The 27,388-nt window shown below is 45.7% G+C and overlaps 1 protein-coding gene across 1 annotated transcript in view; it reads right to left on the bottom strand.

Moving 5' to 3' along the window:
- GRWD1 (glutamate rich WD repeat containing 1) overlaps positions 1 to 27,388 on the bottom strand; it is a 61,946-nt gene that overhangs the window by 14,655 nt on the left and 19,903 nt on the right. Inside the window, exon 3 of the mRNA XM_069200680.1 lies at positions 26,813 to 26,978. Coding sequence (XP_069056781.1) covers positions 26,813 to 26,978 — 166 coding nt within the window. The remainder of the gene's footprint in view (positions 1 to 26,812; positions 26,979 to 27,388) is intronic.

Here is a 27,388-nt window from a genome sequence, read left to right as displayed (position 1 = left end):
GGACTCCCCGGCGACTACGAGACTGTGAGTAGCCAGAGTTGGCCCCCCTGAGCCCCCACAGCGACGCCTGCAGAGGGAATCCCGAGGCTCCCCCTGACCGCGACTGCCTGACTCCCAGATCCCGACGCCTGGAAAAGACTCTGCACTCGCAGCCCCCAGGACCTGAAAGATCGGAACTCCAGTGCAGGAGTGAGCCCCAGGAGGCCCTCTCCCTTGCCCAGGTGGTGGCTACCCCGAGGAGCCCCCCCCTTGCATGCCTGCATCGCTGAAGAAGAGACTCCTTGGTCTCCCATTGATTTACATTGGAAACCCGACGTGTGTTTGCACACTGTACCCGGCCGCCCCGTGCTGCTGAGGGTGTACTTTCTGTGCTAACTTGGCCCCCCCCGGTGCCCTACAAAACCCCCCTGGTCTGCCCTCCGAAGACGCAGGTACTTACCTGCTGGCAGACTGGAACCGGGGCACCCCCTTCTCCATTGAAGCCTATGCGTTTTGGGCACCACTTTGAACTATGCACCTGACCGGCCCTGAGCTGCTGGTGTGGTAACTTTGGGGTTGCTCTGAACCCCCTACGGTGGGCTACCTTGGACCCAAACTTGAACCCCGTAGGTGGTTTACTTACCTGCAAGAACTAACAATCTCTTGCTCCCCCTAGGAACTGTGAAAATTGCACTGTCTAGTTTTAAAATAGCTATATGTGATTTATTTGAAAACTGTGTATGCTATTTTGATTATTCAAAGTTCCTAAAGTACCTACCTGAAATACCTTTCATTTAAAGTATTACATGTAAAATTTGAACCTGTGGTTCTTAAAATAAACTAAGAAAATATATTTTTCTATACAAAAATCTATTGGCCTAGAATTGTCTTTGAGTGTGTGTTCCTCATTTATTGCTTGTGTGTGTACAACAAATGCTTAACACTACTCCAGTGATAAGCCTACTGCTCGACCACACTACCACAAAATAGAGCATTAGAATTATCTATTTTTGCCACGATCTTTCCTCTAAGGGGAACCCTTGGACTCTGTGCATACTATTCCTTACTTTGAAATAGTGCATACAAAGCCAACTTCCTACACCAGGCACAAATAATTATATACTGGGCTACTTGGCAGGACTGCGGAATTGAACGGGTGGCCTCTGGACTGAGCGCTAGGCTGCAGTCACACGGAGCTGGGCAGTGGGTGGGGAGCGGGCGGAGCAGCGCAGAGACTGAGGTCAGAGGCTAATCCATTCCAAGCTTCTCCCACGGTCTCTCTGAAAACTGCACACATAATGGCACATTATGAGTACACAATATTTTGTCTGTTTGTCTACATTCAATATAAATGCTGGTCTCAACCTCATTATCCATTCTCGACCACCAGTAATAGACGCAACTGCTTCTTAGTTCCAATAATACCTACATGTCCTTTTTGAGCTAGTTTCACAAACAGACCTCAATTCACTAAGCAGAATAAAAATCATCCCTCTCATCACCAGGCCATATTCCACACTCAACTCCTCTTTTACTGTGAAATATGGTCTCATATCTTCAGTCAACAGGCCTTCTCTAGGCCAACCTTTGCACATGTATTTTCTAAGAACATTCTGACAATGATAACCTAGTCAACCTGGGACTGGTCTTACTAAACGTCTGTCGTTCCACAACTACACCAATGGCTTATGGACAGTGTTCATTGTAAATTATCCGCCCCACCTATATGGTGCAATATGACTAGCACCCGACGCACAAGCCAAAGCTTCTCTTTCAGTGGTGCTATAGTTCGTTTCAGCCTTTGAAAGACATCTAGATGCGAACGCTATCAAGTTTTCTTTGCCCTCCACCACCTGGCTCACAAATACACCTACACCCACACCACAAGCATCACCAGTAACTATAGACGTGAAATGATCCCTGAAAGGTTGTAAAGCTGGAGCTTTGATTATAAGAGATTTAAGTGTTTTGAATGCTTGCTCTTGTTCTTCCTCCCATTCAAATTTTGCTCCACTCCCCAATCTCCTCAACGGTTCAGTCTGAAATGCAAACTTTTGTACAAACTGTGAATACTACTCACAGAGACCAAGAAATTACCTTAATTGGTCTATCATTGGGTGATGAAGATCTGTCAATTGGCACCAAGAGATCTTCCTTGGGTAATATTTCTAGTGCCCCAGATAGTGAACTGTTTTGGTCATGAATTTGCACTTCTTTCTTTACAGTGAATCCATGACCCTCAAAAATGCCTAACACCTTATCCAATTTGTGCAGATGCTCTTGAACAGATTCAGAACATTTCATTATGTCATCCTGATATGCTAACACACCACTCTCGCCCCCCCAGCAGGTGGTATATAAGCTTTTGTAAAACAGACGCTGCTGAAGGTAGTACGAACGGCATCCGCAAAAAGCAGAATGCATCAAATGGTGTAATAAAGGTTGTAAGGTAACAAGATTCTTTACTGATCTCAACCTGATGATGGGGTGCCTTGAGGGTCAATGGTGGAGAAAACTTTCATTCCCTCCAACTGCGCCAACATATCTTGAATTGTTGGAAATGGGAAACAATTCACTTGAATGTTTTTATTCAGATACCTCAAATCCACATAAAGCCGAAGGTCACCAGTTTTCTTCAGTGCCACTACTATAGGTGAAACTACTGGAATGAGTCTACAGGTTCAATGACCCCTTCAAAACAGAGATCATGCAAGTGTTCCTTAAGCCTTCCGCTTATGTTCCTTGGCACATTGCACACCTTATGCATAACTTAACAGCACCAGGCTTAAATATGATTTTATGTTGATATCCATTCACCGTTCCTAGTTTGTCTCTGAAAATAACTTCATGCTATTCAAGAACATCTTGCAACAAATCCATTCGCACTTTAACTTTCTCCACCAATAGAATAGGGTGATAAGTAACCGGTCTAAGCACCATTACAAATTTACCATGGTCTTCCCAGCCCAAAATATTGTAACCTGTCTTTGCTACATATGCCTTTGTGTACTTATGGTTTTGTGCGGATACTTGTTTTTTCCCCTCAAAATAAACCATCATATCTACGTCCTACCCTCCAAATTTAATAGTCTTAATATCAGGAGGCAACAATGTAACCTTCCCTAAATTCAAATGATCTAAATCATCAAATACAGTTGTGATGAGTGATCTAGAATCCACTATTACTCATTTTTATCTCCCAATTCTCACTTCATATATGGACTCCTTACTAGTACAAGGTGCTGATCTATGAGATGCATCATAAGCAGATTGCAGGAAGTTGGCTCTGTATGTGCTATTTCAAAGTAAGGAATAGCATGCACAGAGTCCAAGGGTTCCCCTTAGAGGTAAGATAGTGGCAAAAAGAGATAATACTAATGCTCTATTTTTGTGGTAGTGTGGTCGAGCAGTAGGCTTATCAAAGGAGTAGTGTTAAGCATTTGTTGTACATACACACAGGCAATAAATGAGGAACACACACTCAGAGACAAATCCAGCCAATAGGTTTTGTTATAGAAAAATATGTTTTCTTAGTTTATTTTAAGAACCACAGGTTCAAATTCTACATGTAATATCTCATTTGAAAGGTATTGCAGGTAAGTACTTCAGGAACTTTAAATCATTACATTAGCATGTATACTTTTTACATAAAACACAATAAGCTGTTTTAAAAGTGGACACAGTGCAATTTTCACAGTTCCTGGGGGAGGTAAGTTTTGTTAGTTTTGTCAGGTAAGTAAATCACTTACAAGTCTCGGGTTTGGGTCCAAGGTAGCCCACCGTTGGGGGTTCAGAGCAACCCCAAAGTTACCACACCAGCAGCTCAGGGCCGGTCAGGTGCAGAGGTCAAAGAGGTGCCCAAAACGCATAGGCTTCAATGGCGAGAAGGGGGTGCCCCGGTTCCGGTCTACCAGCAGGTAAGTACCCGCGTCTTCGGAGGGCAGACCAGGGGGGTTTTGTAGGGCACCGGGGGGGACACAAGTTCACACAAAAAGTACACCCTCAGCGGCACTGGGGCGGCCGGGTGCAGTGTAGAAACAAGCGTCGGGTTTTCAATGTAAATCAATGAGAGATCAAGGGATCTCTTCAGCGTTGCAGGCAGGCAAGGGGGGGGCTCTTCGGGTTAGCCACCACCTGGGCAAGGGAGAGGGCCTCCTGGGGGTCACTCCTGCACAGGAGTTCCGTTCCTTTAGGTGCTGGGGGCTGCGGGTGCAGGGTCTTTTCCAGCCGTCGGGAAATGGAGTTTCAGGCAGTCGCGGTCAGGGGGAGCCTCGGGATTCCCTCTGCAGGCGTCGCTGTGGGGGCTCAGGGGGGACAACTTTGGTTACTCACGGTCTCGGAGTCGCCGGAGGGTCCTCCCTGAGGTGTTGGTTCTCCACCAGTCGAGTCGGGGTCGCTGGGTGCAGTGTTGCAAGTCTCACGCTTCTTGCGGGGAGTTGCAGGGGTCTTTAAATCTGCTCCTTGAAACAAAGTTGCAGTTCTTTTGGAGCAGTGCCGCTGTCCTCGGGAGTTTCTTGTCTTTCTCGAAGTCGGGCAGTCCTCAGAGGATTCAGAGGTCGCTGGTCCCTTGGAAAGCGTCGCTGGAGCAGGTTTCTTTGGAAGGCAGGAAACAGGCCGGTAAGTCTGGGGCCAAAGCAGTTGGGGTCTTCTGTTCTTCCTCTGCAGGGGTTTTTCAGCTCAGCAGTCTTCTTCTTCTTGTAGTTTCAGGAATCTAAATTCTTAGGTTCAGGGAAGCCCTTAAATACTAAATTTAAGGGCGTGTTTAGGTCTGGGGGGTTAGTAGCCAATGGCTACTAGCCCTGAGGGTGGGTACACCCTCTTTGTGCCTCCTCCCAAGGGGAGGGGGTCACATCCCTAATCCTATTGGGGAATCCTCCATCTGCAAGATGGAGGAGTTCTAAAAGTTAGAGTCACTTCAGCTCAGGACACCTTAGGGGCTGTCCTGACTGGCCAGTGACTCCTCCTTGTTATTCTCATTATTTCCTCCGGCCTTGCCGCCAAAAGTGGGGGCCGTGGCCGGAGGGGGCGGGCAACTCCACTAGCTGGAGTGTCCTGCGGTGCTGGCACAAAGGGGTGAGCCTGAGGCTCACCGCCAGGTGTGACAGCTCCTGCCTGGGGGAGGTGTTAGCATCTCCACCCAGTGCAGGCTTTGTTACTGGCCTCAGAGTGACAAAGGCACTCTTCCCATGGGGCCAGCAACATGTCTCGGTTGTGGCAGGCTGCTGGAACCAGTCAGCCTACACTGAACAATTGGGTAAAATACAGGGGGCATCTCTAAGATGCCCTCTGTGTGCATTTTTTTATAAATCCAACACTGGCATCAGTGTGGGTTTATTATTCTGAGAAGTTTGATACTAAACTTCCCAGTATTCAGTGTAGCCATTATGGAGCTGTGGAGTTTGTTTTTGACAGACTCCCAGACCATATATTCTTATGGCTACCCTGCACTTACAATGTCTAAGGTTTTGCTTAGACACTGTAGGGGCATAGTGCTCATGCACCTATGCCCTCACCTGTGGTATAGTGCACCCTGCCTTAGGGCTGTAAGGCCTGCTAGAGGGGTGACTTACCTATGCCACAGGCAGTGTGAGGTTGGCATGGCACCCTGAGGGGAGTGCCATGTCGACTTACTCGTTTTGTCCTCACCAGCACACACAAGCTGGCAAGCAGTGTGTCTGTGCTGAGTGAGGGGTCCCTAGGGTGGCATAAGACATGCTGCAGCCCTTAGAGACCTTCCCTGGCATCAGGGCCCTTGGTACCAGGGATACCAGTTACAAGGGACTTACCTGGGTGCCAGGGTTGTGCCAATTGTGGAAACAACTGTACATTTTAGGTGAAAGAACACTGGTGCTGGGGCATGGTTAGCAGGGTCCCAGCACACTTCTCAGTCAAGTCAGCATCAGTATCAGGCAAAAAGTGGGGGGTAACTGCAACAGGGAGCCATTTCTTTACACAAGCCCCCCCCCCCCAGCCTACAGGCCAGGAGACTCAGCCAAAGCTGGGAGAGTCTTCCTAGTCTGTCAGGCGAGGAAGAGTAGAGGAAATAGGCTGGTTTGTTGCAGGGCCTACTCTGCCTTACATCCTCCTGTCCAGGTCATTCCCTCTGGGGAACTGACCCACTTCCACAGTGATAGGACCTAGTCTGAATTGCCTCTTGTCTGTACTTTTTATGTCTCCACCCATTCTCTCTATTTTGGGGTTAGAGGTATCCACCTCTGTTAATCTTATCTTAGCCAGGGTCACCCCTACCTTACCCAAAGAGGTTACCCAGAGCTGGAGTAACCCCACCATGACCAACAGGGTCAGGGGGCCTAACTTGCTATTTGGCATGGGGTCAGACCACCATGCCAAGGATAGTGCAGCCATAAAGGCTAACACCCAGCAGAGGCCATTGACAGCTGTCAGTGCCCAGAACCACACCTTTAGCTCTTCACCTACAAGGGAAGGGGCTAAGGTACAGGCTTCTTTGGGTTCAGGGTGCCTGTCTGCTGTATTAGAGTGGGGGAGTACCACATCTTGTAGTAAACACCCTTCTTCCACTCTTTCTTCTGTTAGCTGAGGAGCCACCCACTCAGACTTAACAGTTGCCTGACTAGCCAGGACTTCTTGTGGGTCAGTTTGGACTTTATCAGAGCCACTTTTGGAGTTCTCCCCTACTGGAGCAGAATCTCCTTGGCTTGCTGGAACCTTGGCTAAAGGTTGTCCACCTTTCCTACTCGGTTTCCTTTTCTTTTTCTTCTGGGGCCTACTTGCAGTTACTGCAGAGGCAGGAACTCCAGAATCCTTGGGAGAGGACTGGCACTGGACCAGTTCCTCTCTTGGGCTCTGACTAACCTCTGGGTAGTCATTTCCAAGGAGACAATCAAGGGGGAGGTCTGTACTGACTACCACCCTTCTCCAGCTAAAAGTCCCACCCACTTCTATGGGCACAAAAGCCACAGGCCTATCAGTGACCCTGTCTGGGCTAACTCTTACTCTGGTCATCTCACCTGGGATGTACTGGTTTGAGAACACCAGCCTGTCATGCACAAGTGTGACTGGCACAAGTGTCTCTCAGGGCAGTGGCTGGGATTCCATTCACCAGTAGGTGGTGGAAGTGTCTACTTCCCTCTGGAATCTCCAACTCACCTGTTGGGCCCTTTTTCCAGTTGAAGGCTATGAAGACCTCCTCATCTGAGGAGTCATCCCCAATGGCTACAGTGGTCACCCCTGGGATTTTGCTAGGGGGTTTGTTTTTGGGACAAGAAGTGTCCTTGGTGTGGTGCCCTGTCTGTTTACAGTTATGGCACCATGCCTTAGTGGCATCCCAGTTCTTACCCTGGTACCCACCTTTGTTTTGGGTTGTGTCTCGGGCCCACCCACCTGGTCTGGTTTTTGGGGGCCTACAGAGGACTCTTCTTTGTTTCTAGTGTCACCCACGTTCTCCTGAGGAGGTTTTGTAACCCCTTTCTTTTGGTCACCCCCAGTGGAAGTTTTGGTTACCCTAGTCTTGACCCAATGGTACGCCTTCTTTCCCAATTCTTGGGGAGAAATTGGTCCTAGGTCTACCAGATACTGATGCAACTTTTCATTGAAGCCGTTACTTAAAATGTGTTCTTTCATAAACAAATTATAAAGCCCAACATAGTCATGCACTTCATTTCCAGTTACCCAACCATCCAGTGTTTTCACTGAGTAGTCTACAAAATCAACCCAGGTCTGGCTCGAGGATTTTTGAGCCCCCCTGAATCTAATTCTATACTCCTCAGTGGAGAATCCAAAGCCCTCAATCAGGGTTCCCTTCATGAGGTCATAAGATTCTGCATCATTTCCAGAGAGTGTGAGGAGTCTATCCCTACACTTTCCTGTGAACATTTCCCAAAGGAGAGCACCCCAGTGAGATTTGTTCACTTTTCTGGTTACACAAGCCCTCTCAAAAGCTGTGAACCATTTGGTGATGTCATCACCATCTTCATATTTAGTTACAATCCCTTTAGGGATTTTCAACATGTCAGGAGAATCTCTGACCCTATTTATGTTGCTGCCACCATTGATGGGTCCTAGGCCCATCTCTTGTCTTTCCCTTTCTATGGCTAGGATCTGTCTTTCCAAAGCCAATCTTTTGGCCATCCTGGCTAACTGGATGTCCTCTTCACTGGAGTTATCCTCAGTGATTTCAGAGAGGTTGGTCCCTCCTGTGAGGGAACCAGCATCTCTGACTATGATTTGTGGAGTCAGGGCTTGAGAGGCCCTGTCCTCCCTAGATAGGACTGGTGGGGGGGAATCACCCTCCAAGTCACTATACTCATCCTCTGTGTTGCCATCCTCAGAGGGGTTGGCTCTTTCAAACTCTGCCAACAGCTCCTGGAGCTGTAGTTTGGAAGGTCTGGAGCCCATTGCTATTTTCTTTAGTTTACAGAGTGACCTTAGCTCTCTCATCTGTAGATGGAGGTAAGGTGTGTTGTCGAGTTGCACCACATTCACATCTGTATTAGACATTATGCTTCTAAAAGTTGGAATACTTTTTAAGAAACTAAAACTAGTTCTAGGATCTAATTCAAACTTTTACCAAACTTTTAAACTCTAAAAGGAAATGCTAACAGGGACTAACACAAGGCCCTAGCAGGACTTTTAAGAATTTAGAAACATTTCAAATTGCAAAAATCAAGTTCTAATGACAATTTTTGGAATTTGTCGTGTGATCAGGTATTGGCTGAGTAGTCCAGCAAATGCAAAGTCTTGTACCCCACCGCTGATCCACCAATGTAGGAAGTTGGCTCTGTATGTGCTATTTCAAAGTAAGGAATAGCATGCACAGAGTCCAAGGGTTCCCCTTAGAGGTAAGATAGTGGCAAAAAGAGATAATACTAATGCTCTATTTTTGTGGTAGTGTGGTCGAGCAGTAGGCTTATCAAAGGAGTAGTGTTAAGCATTTGTTGTACATACACACAGGCAATAAATGAGGAACACACACTCAGAGACAAATCCAGCCAATAGGTTTTGTTATAGAAAAATATGTTTTCTTAGTTTATTTTAAGAACCACAGGTTCAAATTCTACATGTAATATCTCATTTGAAAGGTATTGCAGGTAAGTACTTCAGGAACTTTAAATCATTACATTAGCATGTATACTTTTTACATAAAACACAATAAGCTGTTTTAAAAGTGGACACAGTGCAATTTTCACAGTTCCTGGGGGAGGTAAGTTTTGTTAGTTTTGTCAGGTAAGTAAATCACTTACAAGTCTCGGGTTTGGGTCCAAGGTAGCCCACCGTAGGGGTTCAGAGCAACCCCAAAGTTACCACACCAGCAGCTCAGGGCCGGTCAGGTGCAGAGGTCAAAGAGGTGCCCAAAACGCATAGGCTTCAATGGAGAGAAGGGGGTGCCCCGGTTCCGGTCTACCAGCAGGTAAGTACCCGCGTCTTCGGAGGGCAGACCAGGGGGGTTTTGTAGGGCACCGGGGCGGCCGGGTGCAGTGTAGAAACAAGCGTCGGGTTTTCAATGTAAATCAATGAGAGATCAAGGGATCTCTTCAGCGTTGCAGGCAGGCAAGGGGGGGGCTCTTCGGGTTAGCCACCACCTGGGCAAGGGAGAGGGAGAGGGCCTCCTGGGGGTCACTCCTGCACAGGAGTTCCGTTCCTTTAGGTGCTGGGGGCTGCGGGTGCAGGGTCTTTTCCAGCCGTCGGGAAATGGAGTTTCAGACAGTCGCGGTCAGGGGGAGCCTCGGGATTCCCTCTGCAGGCGTCGCTGTGGAGGCTCAGGGGGGACAACTTTGGTTACTCACGGTCTCGGAGTCGCCGGAGGGTCCTCCCTGAGGTGTTGGTTCTCCACCAGTCGAGTCGGGGTCGCTGGGTGCAGTGTTGCAAGTCTCACGCTTCTTGCGGGGAGTTGCAGGGGTCTTCAAATCTGCTCCTTGAAACAAAGTTGCAGTTCTTTTGGAGCAGTGCCGCTGTCCTCGGGAGTTTCTTGTCTTTCTCGAAGTCGGGCAGTCCTCAGAGGATTCAGAGGTCGCTGGTCCCTTGGAAAGCGTAGCTGGAGCAGGTTTCTTTGGAAGGCAGGAAACAGGCCGGTAAGTCTGGGGCCAAAGCAGTTGGGGTCTTCTGTTCTTCCTCTGCAGGGGTTTTTCAGCTCAGCAGTCTTCTTCTTCTTGTAGTTTCAGGAATCTAAATTCTTAGGTTCAGGGAAGCCCTTAAATACTAAATTTAAGGGCGTGTTTAGGTCTGGGGGGTTAGTAGCCAATGGCTACTAGCCCTGAGGGTGGGTACACCCTCTTTGTGCCTCCTCCCAAGGGGAGGGGGTCACATCCCTAATCCTATTGGGGAATCCTCCATCTGCAAGATGGAGGAGTTCTAAAAGTTAGAGTCACTTCAGCTCAGGACACCTTAGGGGCTGTCCTGACTGGCCAGTGACTCCTTGTTATTCTCATTATTTCCTCCGGCCTTGCCGCCAAAAGTGGGGGCCGTGGCCGGAGGGGGCGGGCAACTCCACTAGCTGGAGTGTCCTGCGGTGCTGGCACAAAGGGGTGAGCCTTTGAGGCTCACCGCCAGGTGTGACAGCTCCTGCCTGGGGGAGGTGTTAGCATCTCCACCCAGTGCAGGCTTTGTTACTGGCCTCAGAGTGACAAAGGTACTCTCCCCATGGGGCCAGCAACATGTCTCGGTTGTGGCAGGCTGCTGGAACCAGTCAGCCTACACTGAACAATTGGGTAAAATACAGGGGGCATCTCTAAGATGCCCTCTGTGTGCATTTTTTAATAAATCCAACACTGGCATCAGTGTGGGTTTATTATTCTGAGAAGTTTGATACTAAACTTCCCAGTATTCAGTGTAGCCATTATGGAGCTGTGGAGTTCGTTTTTGACAGACTCCCAGACCATATATTCTTATGGCTACCCTGCACTTACAATGTCTAAGGTTTTGCTAATACACTGTAGGGGAATAGTGCTCATGCACCTATGCCCTCACCTGTGGTATAGTGCACCCTGCCTTAGGGCTGTAAGGCCTGCTAGAGGGGTGACTTACCTATGCCACAGGCAGTGTGAGGTTGGCATGGCACCCTGAGGGGAGTGCCATGTCGACTTACTCGTTTTGTCCTCACCAGCACACACAAGCTGGCAAGCAGTGTGTCTGTGCTGAGTGAGGGGTCCCTAGGGTGGCATAAGACATGCTGCAGCCCTTAGAGACCTTCCCTGGCATCAGGGCCCTTGGTACCAGGGGTACCAGTTACAAGGGACTTACCTGGGTGCCAGGGTTGTGCCAATTGTGGAAACAACTGTAAATTTTAGGTGAAAGAACACTGGTGCTGGGGCCTGGTTAGCAGGGTCCCAGCACACTTCTCAGTCAAGTCAGCATCAGTATCAGGCAAAAAGTGGGGGGTAACTGCAACAGGGAGCCATTTCTTTACACAGATAACATGATGACTGACAATATACATTTATTTCTGAAATCCAACTCATCAACATAGTTATGCATACGAGGTTCTTGCTGTGACTCTACTAACATTATATTTTGTGAATTTTTGCACACACGTGCAAAAAGATCTGTTTTCCTACATGTCATACACATTTTTTCTACAGCTGAACAATTGATGGCATTAGCTAAGTGCGACTTGGATTCACATCTAGAACATCTTGTTTGGTTTTCCGAGTTCATTTGAGCCACTTGTAAATGCTTAGATTTAGACACAACTGTGTTTACATTTTGCACCAACGTGATTTTTGTTTTACTCAATTCCATAGATGCTATTACAGAACGTTCTATGCCCTTTGTTATTGCTATTGTTACACACCCTCCTTCTTACTGTAGATCTACTGTAAACCCATGGTTTTTAAAATGCTGTTCAGATTACCCCATCTGTTTACAGATGATAATTTGATATGTTCATGCAGGGAAGTACAATGTACGACATCACTTACAACTGTTTATGAAAAACGAATAAGTGTATTTTTATCTTGGCCCCCAAATCATTTCACTCTGGACATCCAGAATATGGTATCTGAAGAAGCTGAGGACCCGTAATCAGGCTCATTCTGCAAATGCACTGGCCTAAACAAGAAGTGCATCTTTGCTTTAGGATGACATAAATAACACTTTGGTAAGTCAAATATAATTGATAATGTTTTGTGCAGTTGCCCCAAGTTCGGTTTTGGGATGCAAGAAAGAAGGGAATGTTCTCACCAGTAGCATCTAAAAATGTAACATGCATAAAAGCCAATGTTTCCTGCAACCCAGCAAAGAACCTCCGTTTGAAGTGTGAGAACCGGGAGCCAGGAATTTCAGGCTGATCTCCCCTACAATTAGAATAGCTCTGTGATAATGCTGCCACAGCCTGGGACTACATTTCCAAACTTGAAGGCATGAGGCACATAGTGTGCAAAACTAATAAGGCTATCAGCATCTGACAGGCTCCATGTAGATATCGCGTATAGGCTTGATCCTCCTTTTAGGCTCCTTGTTTGATTCTTTTAATAATAGAGAAAAATGTTAAAAGTATTTTGTATAAGTGGGGTAAACCTTCCTGGTGGTGGTGTACAGACTAGAGTTGTGAGCAGTTAAGAGTTGATCGAGGGCAAGAGCCCTACAGGGCCTCTGCAGTTGTTACCACTGCCGCAAACAAGAAGTAAATTTCCAGGCTTCTGGAACATACAGCTCAACAAGAATAATGCTATCAGTAAGCAGCAGGACCTATATACTTATTGAGTTGGCGCTCGTGGCTATGTACACCTGTTTGGCCCTATCAGAATACTATAGTGGTGTGGAGGCATGGAGCCATGACTTCAGCCGAACCCTCCCACACCCCGCCCCTAAAAAAAAGCAAAGGGGGCAGGGTATGTATACCCTAACCCCTAGGCTTGGAACCCCACCTCCTCAAGGCTTAAAATATTTTTTTTTTTAAATGACTGAGAAATCTGGGTCTGGATCCACCAAGATCTTTATGATTTTAATAATTAAAAAGTGGTCACCCACGTTTAAAAATATTTTCGTCTCCTGGTGGGCAAGGTCCCGGGGGCGTTGCATACTAATAACAGGAGGGGGTCACGGGCCACCCGCTTAAGGCTTACTAAAGCTTCGGTGACCACCACCTCCCCGAGATGAAATGTATATACTATGCTGGGTGTGTGGCTGGCGCCCTCCTGCGCCCGGGGTAAGAGCACCACCATGGGGGCTGCTGGGCACATTGCCCCATGCGAAAGCTTGGCTCATTTTCATCTAACGGTTCCAAAAGCCATGGTGATCTTTAAGCTTTCAGTGGCGCGCCCTCCTCTACTTTGCCAGTGTATGTTGTAAAATCCTTCTGTCAATTATTATCACCATCCAAGCACGTTTTAGAAATTAATCTGTATAGAATATACTGGAAAGAGTAGCCAAGAACTTGCTAAGAATTTGTATCTGAAGAACATGTTACGCTGTGAACAGGACAGCACTTTTTGATATCCAGAAGAACATTGTGAGCTTAGTAAATTTTGTTGGAGGGATATGGGGCCAGATATATCAAGGTGGTTTACCCATTCTGTGTCTATGGGAAAATGTGTTCATACATATGGCCCATAATTCTTTTGACTTTTTGGGATTTTTCAATAGACTTTGAAACAGCTAAGCATTAGATCATGGTTCAACATGACATAAAGTGGTGGGAATGTTTACAAAGTCTGAGAAATGTTTTTTCATATCTTAAAGGTAGATATATTTATGTGAAGCTGGGTGAAGTTCAGTCAAACATCTAACAGCGGGAGCCACAGTATCCTCTTGTGCAATTTAATATTTAATGACCATGTACAACCTTTTCATGAACTACTGTGGAATAGTGGTTTATCATACCACAGTTATGCTGACAATACTAGCAATGGATGGATCAATTACTTGAGTTTAAGTAAAACAAATAAAGTTTAAAAAAAAGTAAAAAAGTTAATAAAAAAAGAAAAAAAAAAAAAAAAAAAACCACAAACATCCTATTGCAGTTAACAATCACCTACTACGGTTTATATTCCAAGTGCCCTTGGCAGTTGACCAGTATAAACCCACAGCTACTCAAAATGCCAATATCATGAGTACCAATAACCACAAGCTTGTGGGGAGATGAGAAAAAGATAAATACCAGCCAATAACGAGTATAATCCCAAGAGTTCCCCTAGAAATTAGGATTTACAGTGGTGGGCAATTGGTTATTCCAGTTGAAATTCCCCCAGTAAGTCTTCACTTTCCCCTGGAATTTCATCCGTGGACTCCACTAGCTTTAAACAGGCCAAGTCTCTAGGTTAAAGATATGGGATCCGCAACACAAACACTAATCTCATAATGCCAATGGGGCAGCAACTACCATTATCAGCCCGTTTAGAATTAAAAGGGCACTTACGACAAGGCCCTCACAAAAGGAAAAAAAAAGAATCTCAACACACAAATAATATGGGTGGAAAGAAAAGAGCAGAGGTACAATATTTGATTCAAGCTGCCCAACTGCGTGCCAAACAAATGTAAAAGATTAAGCATTCACTAATTAATATTAAACTGTTAAATAGGCTCAGTCCTTGTTTGAAGCAACCCGAGTGGAAAACAGCAGGCAGAATAATAGAACATACGAACATGGGTTATGGTAATTCATTACTGGAATTTGTGAAACACCAAATAATCCAAAGCAAGGTGGTACGATCAATGAAAAGAATTATAGTTCTTTGAAAACATCTGTGGCTAAAGACGAAAGCAAATTTGTGGAGAGTAGCTGGTCTCAGGGTAAAGAATAGGTGCAGAGAATGGGGGCTATAATCCATGGAAGAAACTGATGAAACACTTACAGTTAAACAGCTGGTTTCTAAAGACTACAAATATGATGGGTTCCCTCTAATGAGCGCTTGGTTGCCTTCAGGTTAGGGTGGTATTAAGAAACTGATGAGGATGTTGAGGACAACCTACTACAGTGCTAACTTCTGCCAGTAATATCCTATATATGTTAAGTTTGCAGCCTACAAAAGATCCAATATAGCGTAATCAAAAGCAGCAAATGGGTAGAAGGCTGCTCGTGTTGTTTTTTTGTGATGCAAGTGGCAAAATACTAATTATTTCCAGATAGCACAACAGGAACTCAGCAACTTTATAGAGATTCATGAGTAGGAAAAGTACAGGAATTTTAGCTTGTCTCAGAGAATATGCCAATTAGAGACTGCTTCTACTATTTAGAGTGAACATGTCTAACTACAAAACAAAAATCTAAAAGTCTAAGGGGGAAAGACAATGGATGCTTGAAGACTTTTTATTTACCTGTCTGAGAGGCTTCATGAGACTTGTCCCCACCTGGGACTACAATGCTGCTAAAATGGCTACTGGAGGTAAATTCTTGCTCATCCGTTACTGCAGAATACATACAGGTTCATACCATGACAGTGCAGCCTACTCACACCCGGTGGAAAATGTTATCCGGTAGTTGCATAATGCAGGTGGTCTAATAGACAGAAGTAGTGACAGCCTGTGGTAAAATCAGCAGACTAACTTTACCTGGGGTCTTATCTCCTGTGTCTGGGCACTAAAAAAGACCCTGCTGAGTACTGAAGTAACTTGTATGTCAAAGGAAATGCTAAAACCAGTTGTAAGGGAACATTTTGATGTGGACATGAACTGGAGTTTGTGTATGTTCTGGTATGCGTGTAGACCTAGCCAGCTTGCAACGAAGCATGGGTAGAATAGTGCGAAGAAATGTTCCATGAAAGTTTGGGCAACCAGAAAAGCAGTTACAAAATGTTTCTTAAAATTCTGCACAAAAAAATAAAAAACCATCTATGGAAGGTCTTTCAATTTGGAAGAGCGTGAAATAAAAATCTAGACTAAATATTTCTAAACTTTGTCAAGTTTGCAGAAGCTTGTAGTGGGCACAATTAGCCGTAGCTAAAACACATGCATCACAAACATGATTTTGAAGTTAATAAAAGTGGTAAAGTAAATAAAAAAAAAAAAAAATGCATTAGCAAGGCCAATACTTCTAGCTAGCCTATGCGGGACCTACCTGATTTGTCAGTGTTTTTAGCCGTGCTCTGCTCCAGTCCACATTCTTTACAGCAGTGCTGATAAAGTACTATGATGTAAGCAAAGTTTATCGCATGATCTTCAACATCCCCAGCTTCACCCCTCCTGCCCAACTGAGACTGGAGTTTGGCCCACTGAACCAATCCCTGGCACGACGTGGCAAATTTATAAACTTCTGGAGCAAAGCCAGTGGGGCCACTCCGGACTTTAATTACTATATGTGGCAAGAGCTCGAACGTAAGAACAGCTCCCCATTCAGAATCCACCTAGACGACTCACTTGAGAAGACCAGGCTCACTGACCTCCGGAGGATCTCAATTCAGCATAGCGCTTTTAAGAAAGCAGTTGGGAATCAATTAGGTTTCAGTCACTACTGGAGGAGAAAGCAGCCTTCGCACAGAGGTCTCACGCATGGATGACTCTGCATACATACACGTCTCTGGCACTACAGTCATATCTAGCCCAGAGTTTCGAGACAAAGGATCAATTTTTAAAGTATTGTCTTAGTCTCTTACCACTTGCCTTAAATGCAGCCCCTTGGCTGAGGGATGTAACCAACTCTATCTGCCACCTTTGTGGTGAGGACACAGAAGATCTCCTACATGTCCTCTGCTCATGTAACGGTCTTGCACTAGATCGAAAAGCCTTACTAAAAAACAAACTCAACGAAAGAGGCATATGGAGACATGCGGTGCGGTCAGGCTTTGCACCTGGGGACCTACACCTGAACTGTGCTGTAGTGAAATTTCTAGCGCTGGTGACTCAAAAGTAACATTCAGCAAATCAGCTTCATCCTCCCTGAGACTCACAAGAGGACAATTCACAGCTCGATAACGGTTTCTAAATAGTATTAAGCCCGCTCTATTCACAATGGAGTGAGCAAAGTGGCAATTATCTTATTATGTTTTAAAATGCGTTCATATGCAGCACATACCCAAATGTTTGGAGAACGTGCAAAATCCCTTGCGAATGTATTTTATAAGCTTTTGTTTCTTTTTTTTTTTTTTACCTTTGTTATGGTTTTAAGTAACTAAACAATAAACCTTACCTTTTTTTACTTTCAACCTGTAAGAAATTGGGTCTCTAGTTGGCAGAGGTATGCACCCTCTCCACGTAGGGACCACTATCCTTGTGAGAGTAAGTCATAATGCAACCTAGATTATCCTGTTGTCACCCTCCGGTAGCATGGCACAGAGCAGGCAGGCTTACTTTAGAAGGCAATATATTTGTGCAATAACTCATACAGTAACACAGTGAAAACATCACAAAAAGCACCCCACACCAGTTTAGACAAAGATTTGCAATGCAATGGGTCTTGCGTTTGCTCGAGTTAGAGCTATTAGCGTTGTAAATTTCTAACTGGACTTTTCTTGCCACATAATTAAAAATGAAATTAAAACAGTTGACATAAGCAAGCCGATTCAAAGTGCCACAGCCGCCATAACCATGAGCGCGAAGGAGAGACACAAAAATAAAAAGAAGTTTGCTCGCAGTCTATGTATGGGCAAAAGTGCAATTATCCACGTAACAGGGTTGATGGACAAGGTGGTAACAAAACCTGCCCCAAGGAGGGACAACGTAAAGCTTTTACCAATGATAAAGGATTTTTGTAAGGCAAGCCCATGAACAATATATAGTGATGGGCATGGTTAAAAGCCCACAAATAGATTACAACAGGCCAGAACGCTTGTGCTCGACCTAAAAAATAGATAATAGTTATCTAAATAAAATAAGATAAAAACGACAAGAATCCAATATGCACTCGTCAAGATCCCTTTTTAGGGGTTTAAGCAAGTCCTGGTCCATAAGAATCAGTGAATGTATCTTTTTAGCACAAAGTACCTGGGATTCACCAAAAACAACAATGTAGATGGCTGCAGAGGAGGTGATGTGTTGGAAAGTAAAGGGTTGCATTGATTTTTCCAGTGCAGTGGAGGTGATGCGTTGATTCTTTCCTCTCGGGCAAGGTGATGCGTTGATTTCCGTGTGCGCAGCCTTGGCTCCTTACTGAGGTGCAGGGATATTTTGACACCCAGGGACGATGGGTGGAAAATCCAAAACGCACTACGAGGATGAGACAGGCACTGTGGTGAATTTCCAGTCACAAGACAGGGGCTTTGTCATTCTGCAGGCGATGCATCAAATCTTGCAGGCATTGCTCAGTCCTAGCCCTTGGAGATCACTTGTGGAGGAAGGCAAAGTCCTTCCAGCAGAGTCAGGGAGCAGAAGGCAGCAGGGAAATAAGCAAGAGAGCAGTCCTTCCAGAAAAGCAGTCTAGATGAGACCTTTGGGCAGCACAGCAGTCCCTCTGACAGAGTACAGTTGTAGGTCCAGAACTGTCTGATTTGAGGGGGTCACAGACCCAGTACATATACCCAAATGTGCCTATGAAGTGCAGGAAACTTCAAAGATGTGCATCAGTTCTGCTTTCAACCCAGTTCTGTCTGCCAGGATATCTGTGTGTGTGGGGGTAATCATTCTTTTGTGTGAGGTCAGGTCAGCCCTTTAATTGTAAGTAGGAGCCCCTCCACCCTTCCTGCCCTGGGAGACCCATCAGTATGCAGATGCAGCAGAGTGTCCTGTGTTTATGGCTCTCTGGGTGGAATGCACAAGGGTAGCTGTCGACCAGCACATACCAGACGTAGATTGGAGACAAGGTGAAAGGCACAGAGGACAGTAGGTGCAAAGAAATGCCGACTTTCTAGAAGTGGCATTTCTAAAATGGTAAAGTTAAATCCATCTTCACCACTAAGCAGGATTTCTCATTAACATTCCAACTATATCAAACATGACAATGCCACTCCTTTTAGATCAGAAATTACCACTTAAAAGTATATAAAGACATTTCCAATGCTGGCCTATTAAAGGAGCAGGCTTCACAAAAGTGAAAAATGAATTTGGGTATTTTTCACTACCAGGACATGTAAAAAACGTATTAGTACATGCATGCCCTGCCTTTTACTTACATAGCACCATGGCCTGTGGGTACCTAGGGCCTACCTTAGGGGTCACTAGTGTGTAATAAAAGGGAAGTTTAAGGCTTGGAAAGTAGTTTTAAATGCTAAGTTTAAGTGGCAGTGAAACTGCACACACAGGCCTTACACATGGTTAAGGCTACATATGTGGGTGGCACAATCAGTGCTGCAGGCCCACTAGTAGTATTTAATTTACTGGCCCTGGGCAGATATAGTACACTTTACTAGGGACTTACAGGTAAATTAAATATGCTACTTGGGTAGGAGCCAATGTTACCATGTTTAGGGGAGACAGCCCAAGCACTTTAGCACTGATGAGCAGTGGTAAAGTGTGCAGAGTCCTAAAACTAGCAAAAATGAGATCAGAAAAATGAAGGGAGGCAGGCACAAAGACTACTCTAAGGCTGTCAGGTCTAACACAACTGTACTGCACAGCAGCCACACAGCTGTACAACATGCCTTAAAACATTGTAGTATAAGTTATGTGGCTTTGACAGTGTTTTCTTTGCCATCTTATAAAGCTCTATGGTTTAAAGTGAAAGAAATAAAAAAATAACGATGTAAAGGAGCCAGCAAGGAGTAAGTCATCGCTGTGATGCTGTACAACATGGGTAAAAAACACATAGCTAAATCACTAGATCTCACACAGGCAAGACCTAATGACTTTGCCATTGCTTGTTTGTAGAAGCACACAACTTCTGCCCACCCAAAACATGTACTCCTGGCTCCCAAAATGTGGGCGGAGCCAAGACACCTCAGCTGGTGGCTCTCACATAATTCTCTGGCGACATTTCCGCTCATAAGCCAGACCATAAAAAAGAGGCAGAGCCCTTCCCACCTAATGAAAATGTCACTTACCCAGTGTACATCTGTTCGTGGCATCAGTCGCAGTAGATTCGCATGTTCTGCAATAGCTCGCCATCTGGTGTTGGGCCGGAGTGTTACAAGTTGTTTTTCTTCGAAGAAGTCTTTCGAGTCACGGGACCGAGTGACTCCTCCTTTTGTCTCCATTGCGCATGGGCGTCGACTCCATCTTCGATTGTTTTTCCCCGCAGAGGGTGAGGTAGGAGTTGAATTGTAGTAATAGTGCCCATGCAATGGAGTGACTAAGTATGCACCTATTTAAGGTTGAGATGATACATATATAAATAATTGGAGGTAACTTCCAAACTGCTACAGGCTCCCGGGGAGGCGGGTGGGCACATGCAAATCTACTGCGACTGATGCCACGAACAGATGTACACTGGGTAAGTGACATTTTCAGTTCGATGGCATCTGTCGCTGTAGATACGCATGTTCTGCATAGACTAGTAAGCAGTTATTTCCCCAAAAGCGGTGGATCAGCCTGTAGGAGTGGAAGTAGTCTGAAATAATGTCCTTAATACGGCTTGACCTACTGTGGCTTGTTGTGCGGATAACACGTCTACACAGTAGTGCTTGGTGAATGTGTGAGGCGTAGACCATGTGGCTGCCTTACATATTTCTTGCATTGGGATGTTTCCTAGAAAGGCCATGGTAGCACCTTTCTTTCTGGTTGAGTGTGCCCTTGGTGTAATGGGCAGCTGTCGTTTAGCTTTAAGGTAGCAGATTTGGATGCATTTAACTATCCATCTGGCTATACCTTGTTTTGAAATTGGGTTTCCTGCGTGAGGTTTTTGAAAGGCAATAAAGAGTTGTTTAGTCTTTCTGATGTTTTTTGTTCTGTCAATGTAATACATCAATGCTCTTTTGACATCTAATGTATGTAGTGCCCTTTCAGCTACGGTATCTGGCTGTGGAAAGAACACTGGTAGTTCCACTGTTTGATTTAGATGGAACGGTGAAATAACCTTTGGCAAAAATTTAGGATTGGTCCTTAGGACGACTTTATTTTTGTGTAGTTGTATAAAAGGTTCCTGTATTGTAAACGCCTGAATCTCGCTTACTCTTCTTAGGGAAGTAATGGCGATGAGAAATGCCACCTTCCAGGTTAGGAACTGTATTTCGCAGGAGTGCATGGGTTCAAAAGGTGGACCCATAAGTCTAGTTAAGACAACATTTAGGTTCCATGAAGGAACAGGTAGTGTTCTTGGTGGTATAATTCTCCTAAGGCCCTCCATGAATGCTTTAATGACTGGTATCTTATATAGGGAAGTTGAATAGGTAGTCTGCAGGTATGCAGATATTGCTGCAAGGTGAATCTTAATGGAAGAGAAAGCTAGGTTAGATTTTTGTAAGTGAAGCAAGTAACCCACTACATGTTCTGGAGTTGTGTGTAATGGTTGTATTTGATTAATATGGCAGTAACAAACAAACCTCTTCCATTTACTTGCATAGCAGTGCCTGGTGGATGGCCTTCTGGCTTGTTTTATGACTTCCATACATTCTTGGGTAAGTTGTAAGTGCCCGAATTCTAGGATTTCAGGAGCCAGATTGCTAGATTCAGCGATGCTGGATCTGGGTGTCTGATCTTTTGGTTGTGCTGTGTCAACAGATCTGGCCTGTTGGGCAATTTGATGCAGGGTACCACTGATAGGTCTAGCAGCGTTGTGTACCAGGGTTGCCTTGCCCAAGTTGGTGCTATCAATATGAGTTTGAGTTTGCTTTGACTGAGTTTGTTTACCAGGTAAGGAAGGAGAGGGAGAGGAGGAAAAGCGTAAGCAAATATCCCTGACCAGTTCATCCATAGGGCATTGCCTTGGGATTGTTTGTGTGGGTATCTGGATGCGAAGTTTTGGCATTTTGCGTTCTCCCTTGTCGCAAACAAGTCTATCTGAGGTGTTCCCCAGAGTTTGAAATAAGTGTTCAGAATTTGGGGGTGAATTTCCCATTCGTGGACCTGTTGGTGATCTCGAGAGAGATTGTCTGCGAGTTGATTTTGGATCCCTGGTATAAACTGTGCAATTAGGCGAATTTGGTTGTGAATTGCCCAATGCCAAATTTTCTGTGCTAGCAGGCTTAACTGCGTGGAGTGCGTCCCTCCCTGCTTGTTTAGATAATACATTGTTGTCATGTTGTCTGTTTTGACGAGAATGTATTTGTGAACTATTATTGGTTGGAAAGCTTTTAGTGCTTGAAAAACTGCTAGAAGTTCTAGGTGATTGATATGCAGTTTTGTTTGATGTACGTTCCATTGTCCTTGTATGCTGTGTTGATCGAGGTGTGCTCCCCACCCTGTCATGGAAGCATCTGTTGTTATTACGTATTGGGGCACTGGGTCTTGGAAAGGCCGCCCCTTGTTTAAATTTATGTTGTTCCACCACAGAAGCGAGAGGTAAGTTTGGCGGTCTATTAACACCAGATCTAGAAGGTGACCCTGTGCTTGAGACCACTGTGATGCTAGGCATTGTTGTAAGGGCCTCATGTGCAGTCGTGCGTTTGGGACAATGGCTATGCATGATGACATCATGCCTAGGAGTTGTAATACCATCTTTGCCTGTATCTTTTGTGTTGGATACATGCGTTGTATGATGGTGTTGAAATTTAGAATTCTTTGTGGACTTGGAGTGGCTACTCCCTTTGATGTGTCTATTATGGCTCCTAGGTATTGTTGTACCTTGCGCGGCAGAATGTTGGATTTTGTAAAGTTGACGGTGAACCCGAGTTTGAAGAGGGTTTGTATGATCTGATTTGTGTGATTTGAGCACTGTATGAACGAATGGGCCTTGATTAGCCAGTCGTCCAAATATGGGAACACATGTATTTGCTGCCTTCTTATGTGTGCAGCGACTACCGCTAGACATTTGGTAAAGACTCTTGGTGCGGTTGTTAATCCGAAAGGCAGTACCTTGAATTGGTAATGTATTCCTTTGAATACAAACCTTAGGTATTTCCTGTGCGATGGGTGTATTGGTATATGGAAATAAGCATCCTTGAGGTCTAAAGTTGCCATGTAGTCGTGTATTTTTAGCAATGGCAATACTTCTTGTAGTGTGACCATGTGGAAGTGGTCTGATTTGATGAAAGTGTTCACTACTCTGAGGTCTAGGATTGGTCTCAGCGTTTTGTCCTTCTTTGGTATCAGAAAGTACAGTGAGTAAACTCCTGTGTTTATTTGTGTGTTTGGCACTAATTCGATTGCATTCTTTTGCAATAGTGCCTGCACTTCTATCTCCAGGAGATTGGAATGGTGTGTTGTTAAATTTTGTGCTTTTGGTGGTATGTTTGGAGGGAATTGTAGAAATTCTATGCAATAACCATGTTGGATAATTGCTAGAACCCAAGTGTCTGTAGTGATTTCCTCCCATGCTTTGTAATAATGACCTATTCTTCCCCCCACTGGTGTTGTGTGGAGGGGGTGAGTGACCTGTGAGTCATTGTTTAGTAGTAGGGGTTTTGGGGCTTTGAAATCTCCCTCTATTTCTAGGGAATTGCCCTCCTCTATATTGTCCCCGAAAACCTCCTCTATACTGTCCCTGGTAAGTGGACGGTGTTGCTTGTGAGGTGCTGGCTTGTGTGCTTTGACCCCGAAACCCCCCTCGAAAGGGCGTTTTACGGAATGTGCTGTAATTCCCTCTGCTCTGCGGGGAGTAGAGTGCGCCCATGGCTTTGGCAGTGTCCGTATCTTTTTTGAGTTTCTCAATCGCTGTGTCCACTTCTGGACCGAACAGTTCTTTTTCATTAAAAGGCATATTGAGAACTGCTTGTTGAATCTCTGGTTTAAATCCAGACGTTCGGAGCCATGCATGCCTTCTGATAGTTACAGATGTATTAATTGTCCGTGCAGCTGTATCTGCAGCGTCCATGGAGGAACGTATCTGGTTGTTGGAGATGGTCTGTCCCTCCTCAACCACTTGTTTTGCCCTATTTTGGAAGTCCTTGGGCAGATGTTCAATGAGATGTTGCATCTCGTCCCAGTGGGCTCTGTCATAGCGCGCAAGTAGTGCCTGGGAGTTCGCGATGCGCCACTGGTTTGCAGCTTGTGCTGCGACTCTTTTACCAGCTGCATCGAACTTGCGGCTTTCTTTATCTGGGGGTGGTGCATCTCCAGATGTGTGAGAGTTGGCCCTTTTCCTAGCTGCTCCTACAACAACAGAGTCTGGTGGCAGCTGTGTAGTGATGAAAACCGGGTCCGTAGGAGGCGGCTTGTACTTTTTTTCCACCCTTGGTGTGATTGCCCTACTTTTGACCGGCTCCTTAAATATGTCTTTTGCGTGCCGGAGCATACCAGGGAGCATAGGCAAGCTTTGGTATGAGCTGTGGGTGGAGGAGAGTGTGTTGAACAAGAAATCATCCTCGACCTGTTCTGAGTGGAGGCTTACGTTGTGAAATTGTGCTGCTCTAGCCACCACCTGAGAGTACGCGGTGCTGTCTTCTGGTGGAGATGGCTTTGTAGGGTATGCCTCCGGGCTGTTATCTGACACTGGGGCGTCGTATAGGTCCCATGCGTCCTGATCTTGGTCACCCTGGCTCATGTTGGTGTGAGCTGGGGAGTGTGATGGAGTTTGTGCTGGTGAAACGTTAATCACGGGCGGAGGAGAGGGTGGTGGTGTAACTCTTTTCACCACTTTTGGTTGTGGTGCTTGTTCCGTCTGGAACTCCAACCTTCTCTTTCTCCTAATGGGGGGAAGGGTGCTTATTTTTCCTGTCCCCTGCTGAATAAAGATACGCTTTTGCGTATGGTCCACATCAGTTGCTTGTAGCTCTTCCTCAAACCTATGCTTTTGCATTTGGGAGGTTAGCGAGTGCTCTTCTGTATAAGAGCCTGAAGCTGGGTCGCTTGCAGTTTGTTTCGGCATCGAAACTTTGTCTGCGTGTTTTTTCGGCTCCGAGGTGACTTTTTTCCTTTTCGGGGCCGAAACCTCTCGGCGTCGATCCGTTTCGGTGCCGCTGTCTCGGCGTCGAGCCGTGTCCACACCGGCATCTCGGTGTCGAGGCTTGTCTCCAGCACTTTCTCGGTCCCGAGAAGGCTGCGTGCCGGTGTCTCGACCGGAGTCGGACGATCTCGGCACTGTTTGGGCCTTTTTCGGTGCCGACGGTCGGTCACCGAATTTATGGGTCGAGCCATGGCCGGATGGCAGTGGCGTCCCCTGGGCCTTGTAAATGTTTCTTTGTGTGGTTTTCGACGTCTTACTCACAGTTTGTGTATCGTCGAATCCTTCGGAGTCTGAGTCTTGGATCGAGAAGGTACCTTCTTCTTCCTGTTCCTCGAACTCCCGTTGGGCTGTCGGTGCGGACGCCATTTGAAGTCTTCTGGCTCGACGGTCTCGGAGTGTTTTTCGGGACCGGAACGCACGACAGGCCTCGCAGGTGTCTTCGCTGTGCTCAGGTGACAGGCACAGGTTGCAGACCAAGTGTTGGTCTGTGTAGGGGTATTTATTGTGGCATTTGGGGCAGAAACGGAACGGGGTCCGTTCCATCGGCGTTCTTCAGCACGCGGTCGGGCCGACCAGGCCCCGACGGAGGATCGAAAAACTACCCCGAAGGGCACCGGAGCTCTTCGATCTTCGATGCGGTGTGGAATCTAAGTACGCCGATCCCGAACGCAACGATACCGACGAAAATCTTCCGAAATTAGCTAATTTTCCGTTCCGAAACTCGGAGCGACAGGAACACGTCCGAACCCGATGGCGGAAAAAAAACAATCGAAGATGGAGTCGACGCCCATGCGCAATGGAGACAAAAGGAGGAGTCACTCGGTCCCGTGACTCGAAAGACTTCTTCGAAGAAAAACAACTTGTAACACTCCGGCCCAACACCAGATGGCGAGCTATTGCAGAACATGCGTATCTACAGCGACAGATGCCATCGAACCTTTTGTTACTGTAAAGTGTCAAGCAGCTCCCTGTGGGTAGAAAGCACTACATCGACTCAAGCTTTACACTGGTATCTTGGCAGTGATAAGGAAGGAAGGAGCGATGTGCTGCAGTGTTTGAAGGGTGTGATGTCAGGTGGGGGGGTGCAAATCGCTCACTGCTCAAAGAGAGGAATGGGGAATGTTCGATAAGGCTCTGGGAATGGCAGCAGCTGGGAACTGCTGGAGCCTGCAAGGATGGAGAAGAAACCAGCCCTGAAGAGCGGTGACTCCTAAGCTCACATGACAGAGACTGCAACGCACATTAATATAACAAACAAGCTGACGTCTGGTGCGTGCGCAAAGAGACACAGACAGAGACCTCTATGCACACTGACAATGCATAAGGTACTGGTGCACACAGACAACACATGCGGATAATCATGCAGCACACTTGCTTATACCCAGGCATACAGACAACACATGCAAACAATATATTCGGATACTTCCGCACACAGACAACACATTTATAGGCATCAGTGCATTGGGACAACATATGGGGCTCTCATATTGCACACAAAAGTTTTCAAACTTGCACACATGCAACCTTGCACTTTCCGACTTAAATAAATATTAAGGAGAAGCATGATGTATTTCAGCTGCCATAAAAGCATAAGGACGAACATGCTGCCATTCAAATGCCACAAAAGCACGAGACAAATAATAAAAAAAAGTGAAGCTTCCACAAACACAGCAGGAAACAAAGAAAAAAAAATGGTGCCTAAAACGAACAGGTAAGCATCTAAGTGTAGGATTACATGTAATTGGGTGATGCTCCGTAGGAGGGAACAAAACATATCAAGAAGGGACAAAGAAGAAAAGTTAACCACTAGCATGCAAGCCTTTTTAAAGGACAATCAAAGTAACAAATAAAAAGGGTGGCTATAAACCCAAAAGTGTATACAACATGTCTCAAAGAGAGACCATGCGCTGCCTAGGCTCAATCTTTAAAAAACCTAATAAAAAAAAAAAAAAACACAACAACCATCTTAACAGAGAGCATAGGAATCCACATTAACACACCTCTACTTTCAATACAGTGTGCAAATTGGCACAAAAGAGCTTCATTCCATAGAGAGATTTCTTGTAGTCCTACCCGGACACGGTTGATCCCTCCATAGTGAGGCACCATAGCTAGCTCCAGGCATGGTTTCTTCTCTTCATCATCCTCATCGTCGCTGCTATCGCTGCTCTCTGAATCTGATCCCTCCTTCTGCACCTTGCTTGTCCGGTGGAGGTTATGCATCTTCAGCACCATCAGCCTGAAATAAGTGTTTATTTCATAAGAATCTTGTTATCAATTAACACCTATTTCAGCACTACATTCCCCTTTAAAGATTCCACATTTATGGCACCCAAGCTGGCCAGAGACCTCAATTGTTTTTCATCCAAAACAGATCGATAACCAGTATGACTACAAGTGTGGGCAGACAAAATCTTTCAGAGGGAAGTAGATGTGTATTCTACCAGATTTCATTGTGCAGGCCACATAATGGACTTTAGGCATTCCGCTGTCACCTATTAATTTGCTTGCTTTACAGTGCAAGACCAGACTGTCTAGTCCTAGAAGTCTGCTAGCCAAGAAGAAGGGGTTGGCGAGTTGGAGCCTGGCATGATGTCTGTATTAAAGAATTCTGTACAAGCATTTAGCTTCACGGAGCAGCACTTGGCA

This window comes from Pleurodeles waltl, chromosome 7 (genome assembly GCF_031143425.1).
Source record: "Pleurodeles waltl isolate 20211129_DDA chromosome 7, aPleWal1.hap1.20221129, whole genome shotgun sequence".
Classification (NCBI taxonomy): domain Eukaryota; kingdom Metazoa; phylum Chordata; class Amphibia; order Caudata; family Salamandridae; genus Pleurodeles; species Pleurodeles waltl.
This window is presented reverse-complemented; position numbering and strand designations above follow the sequence as displayed.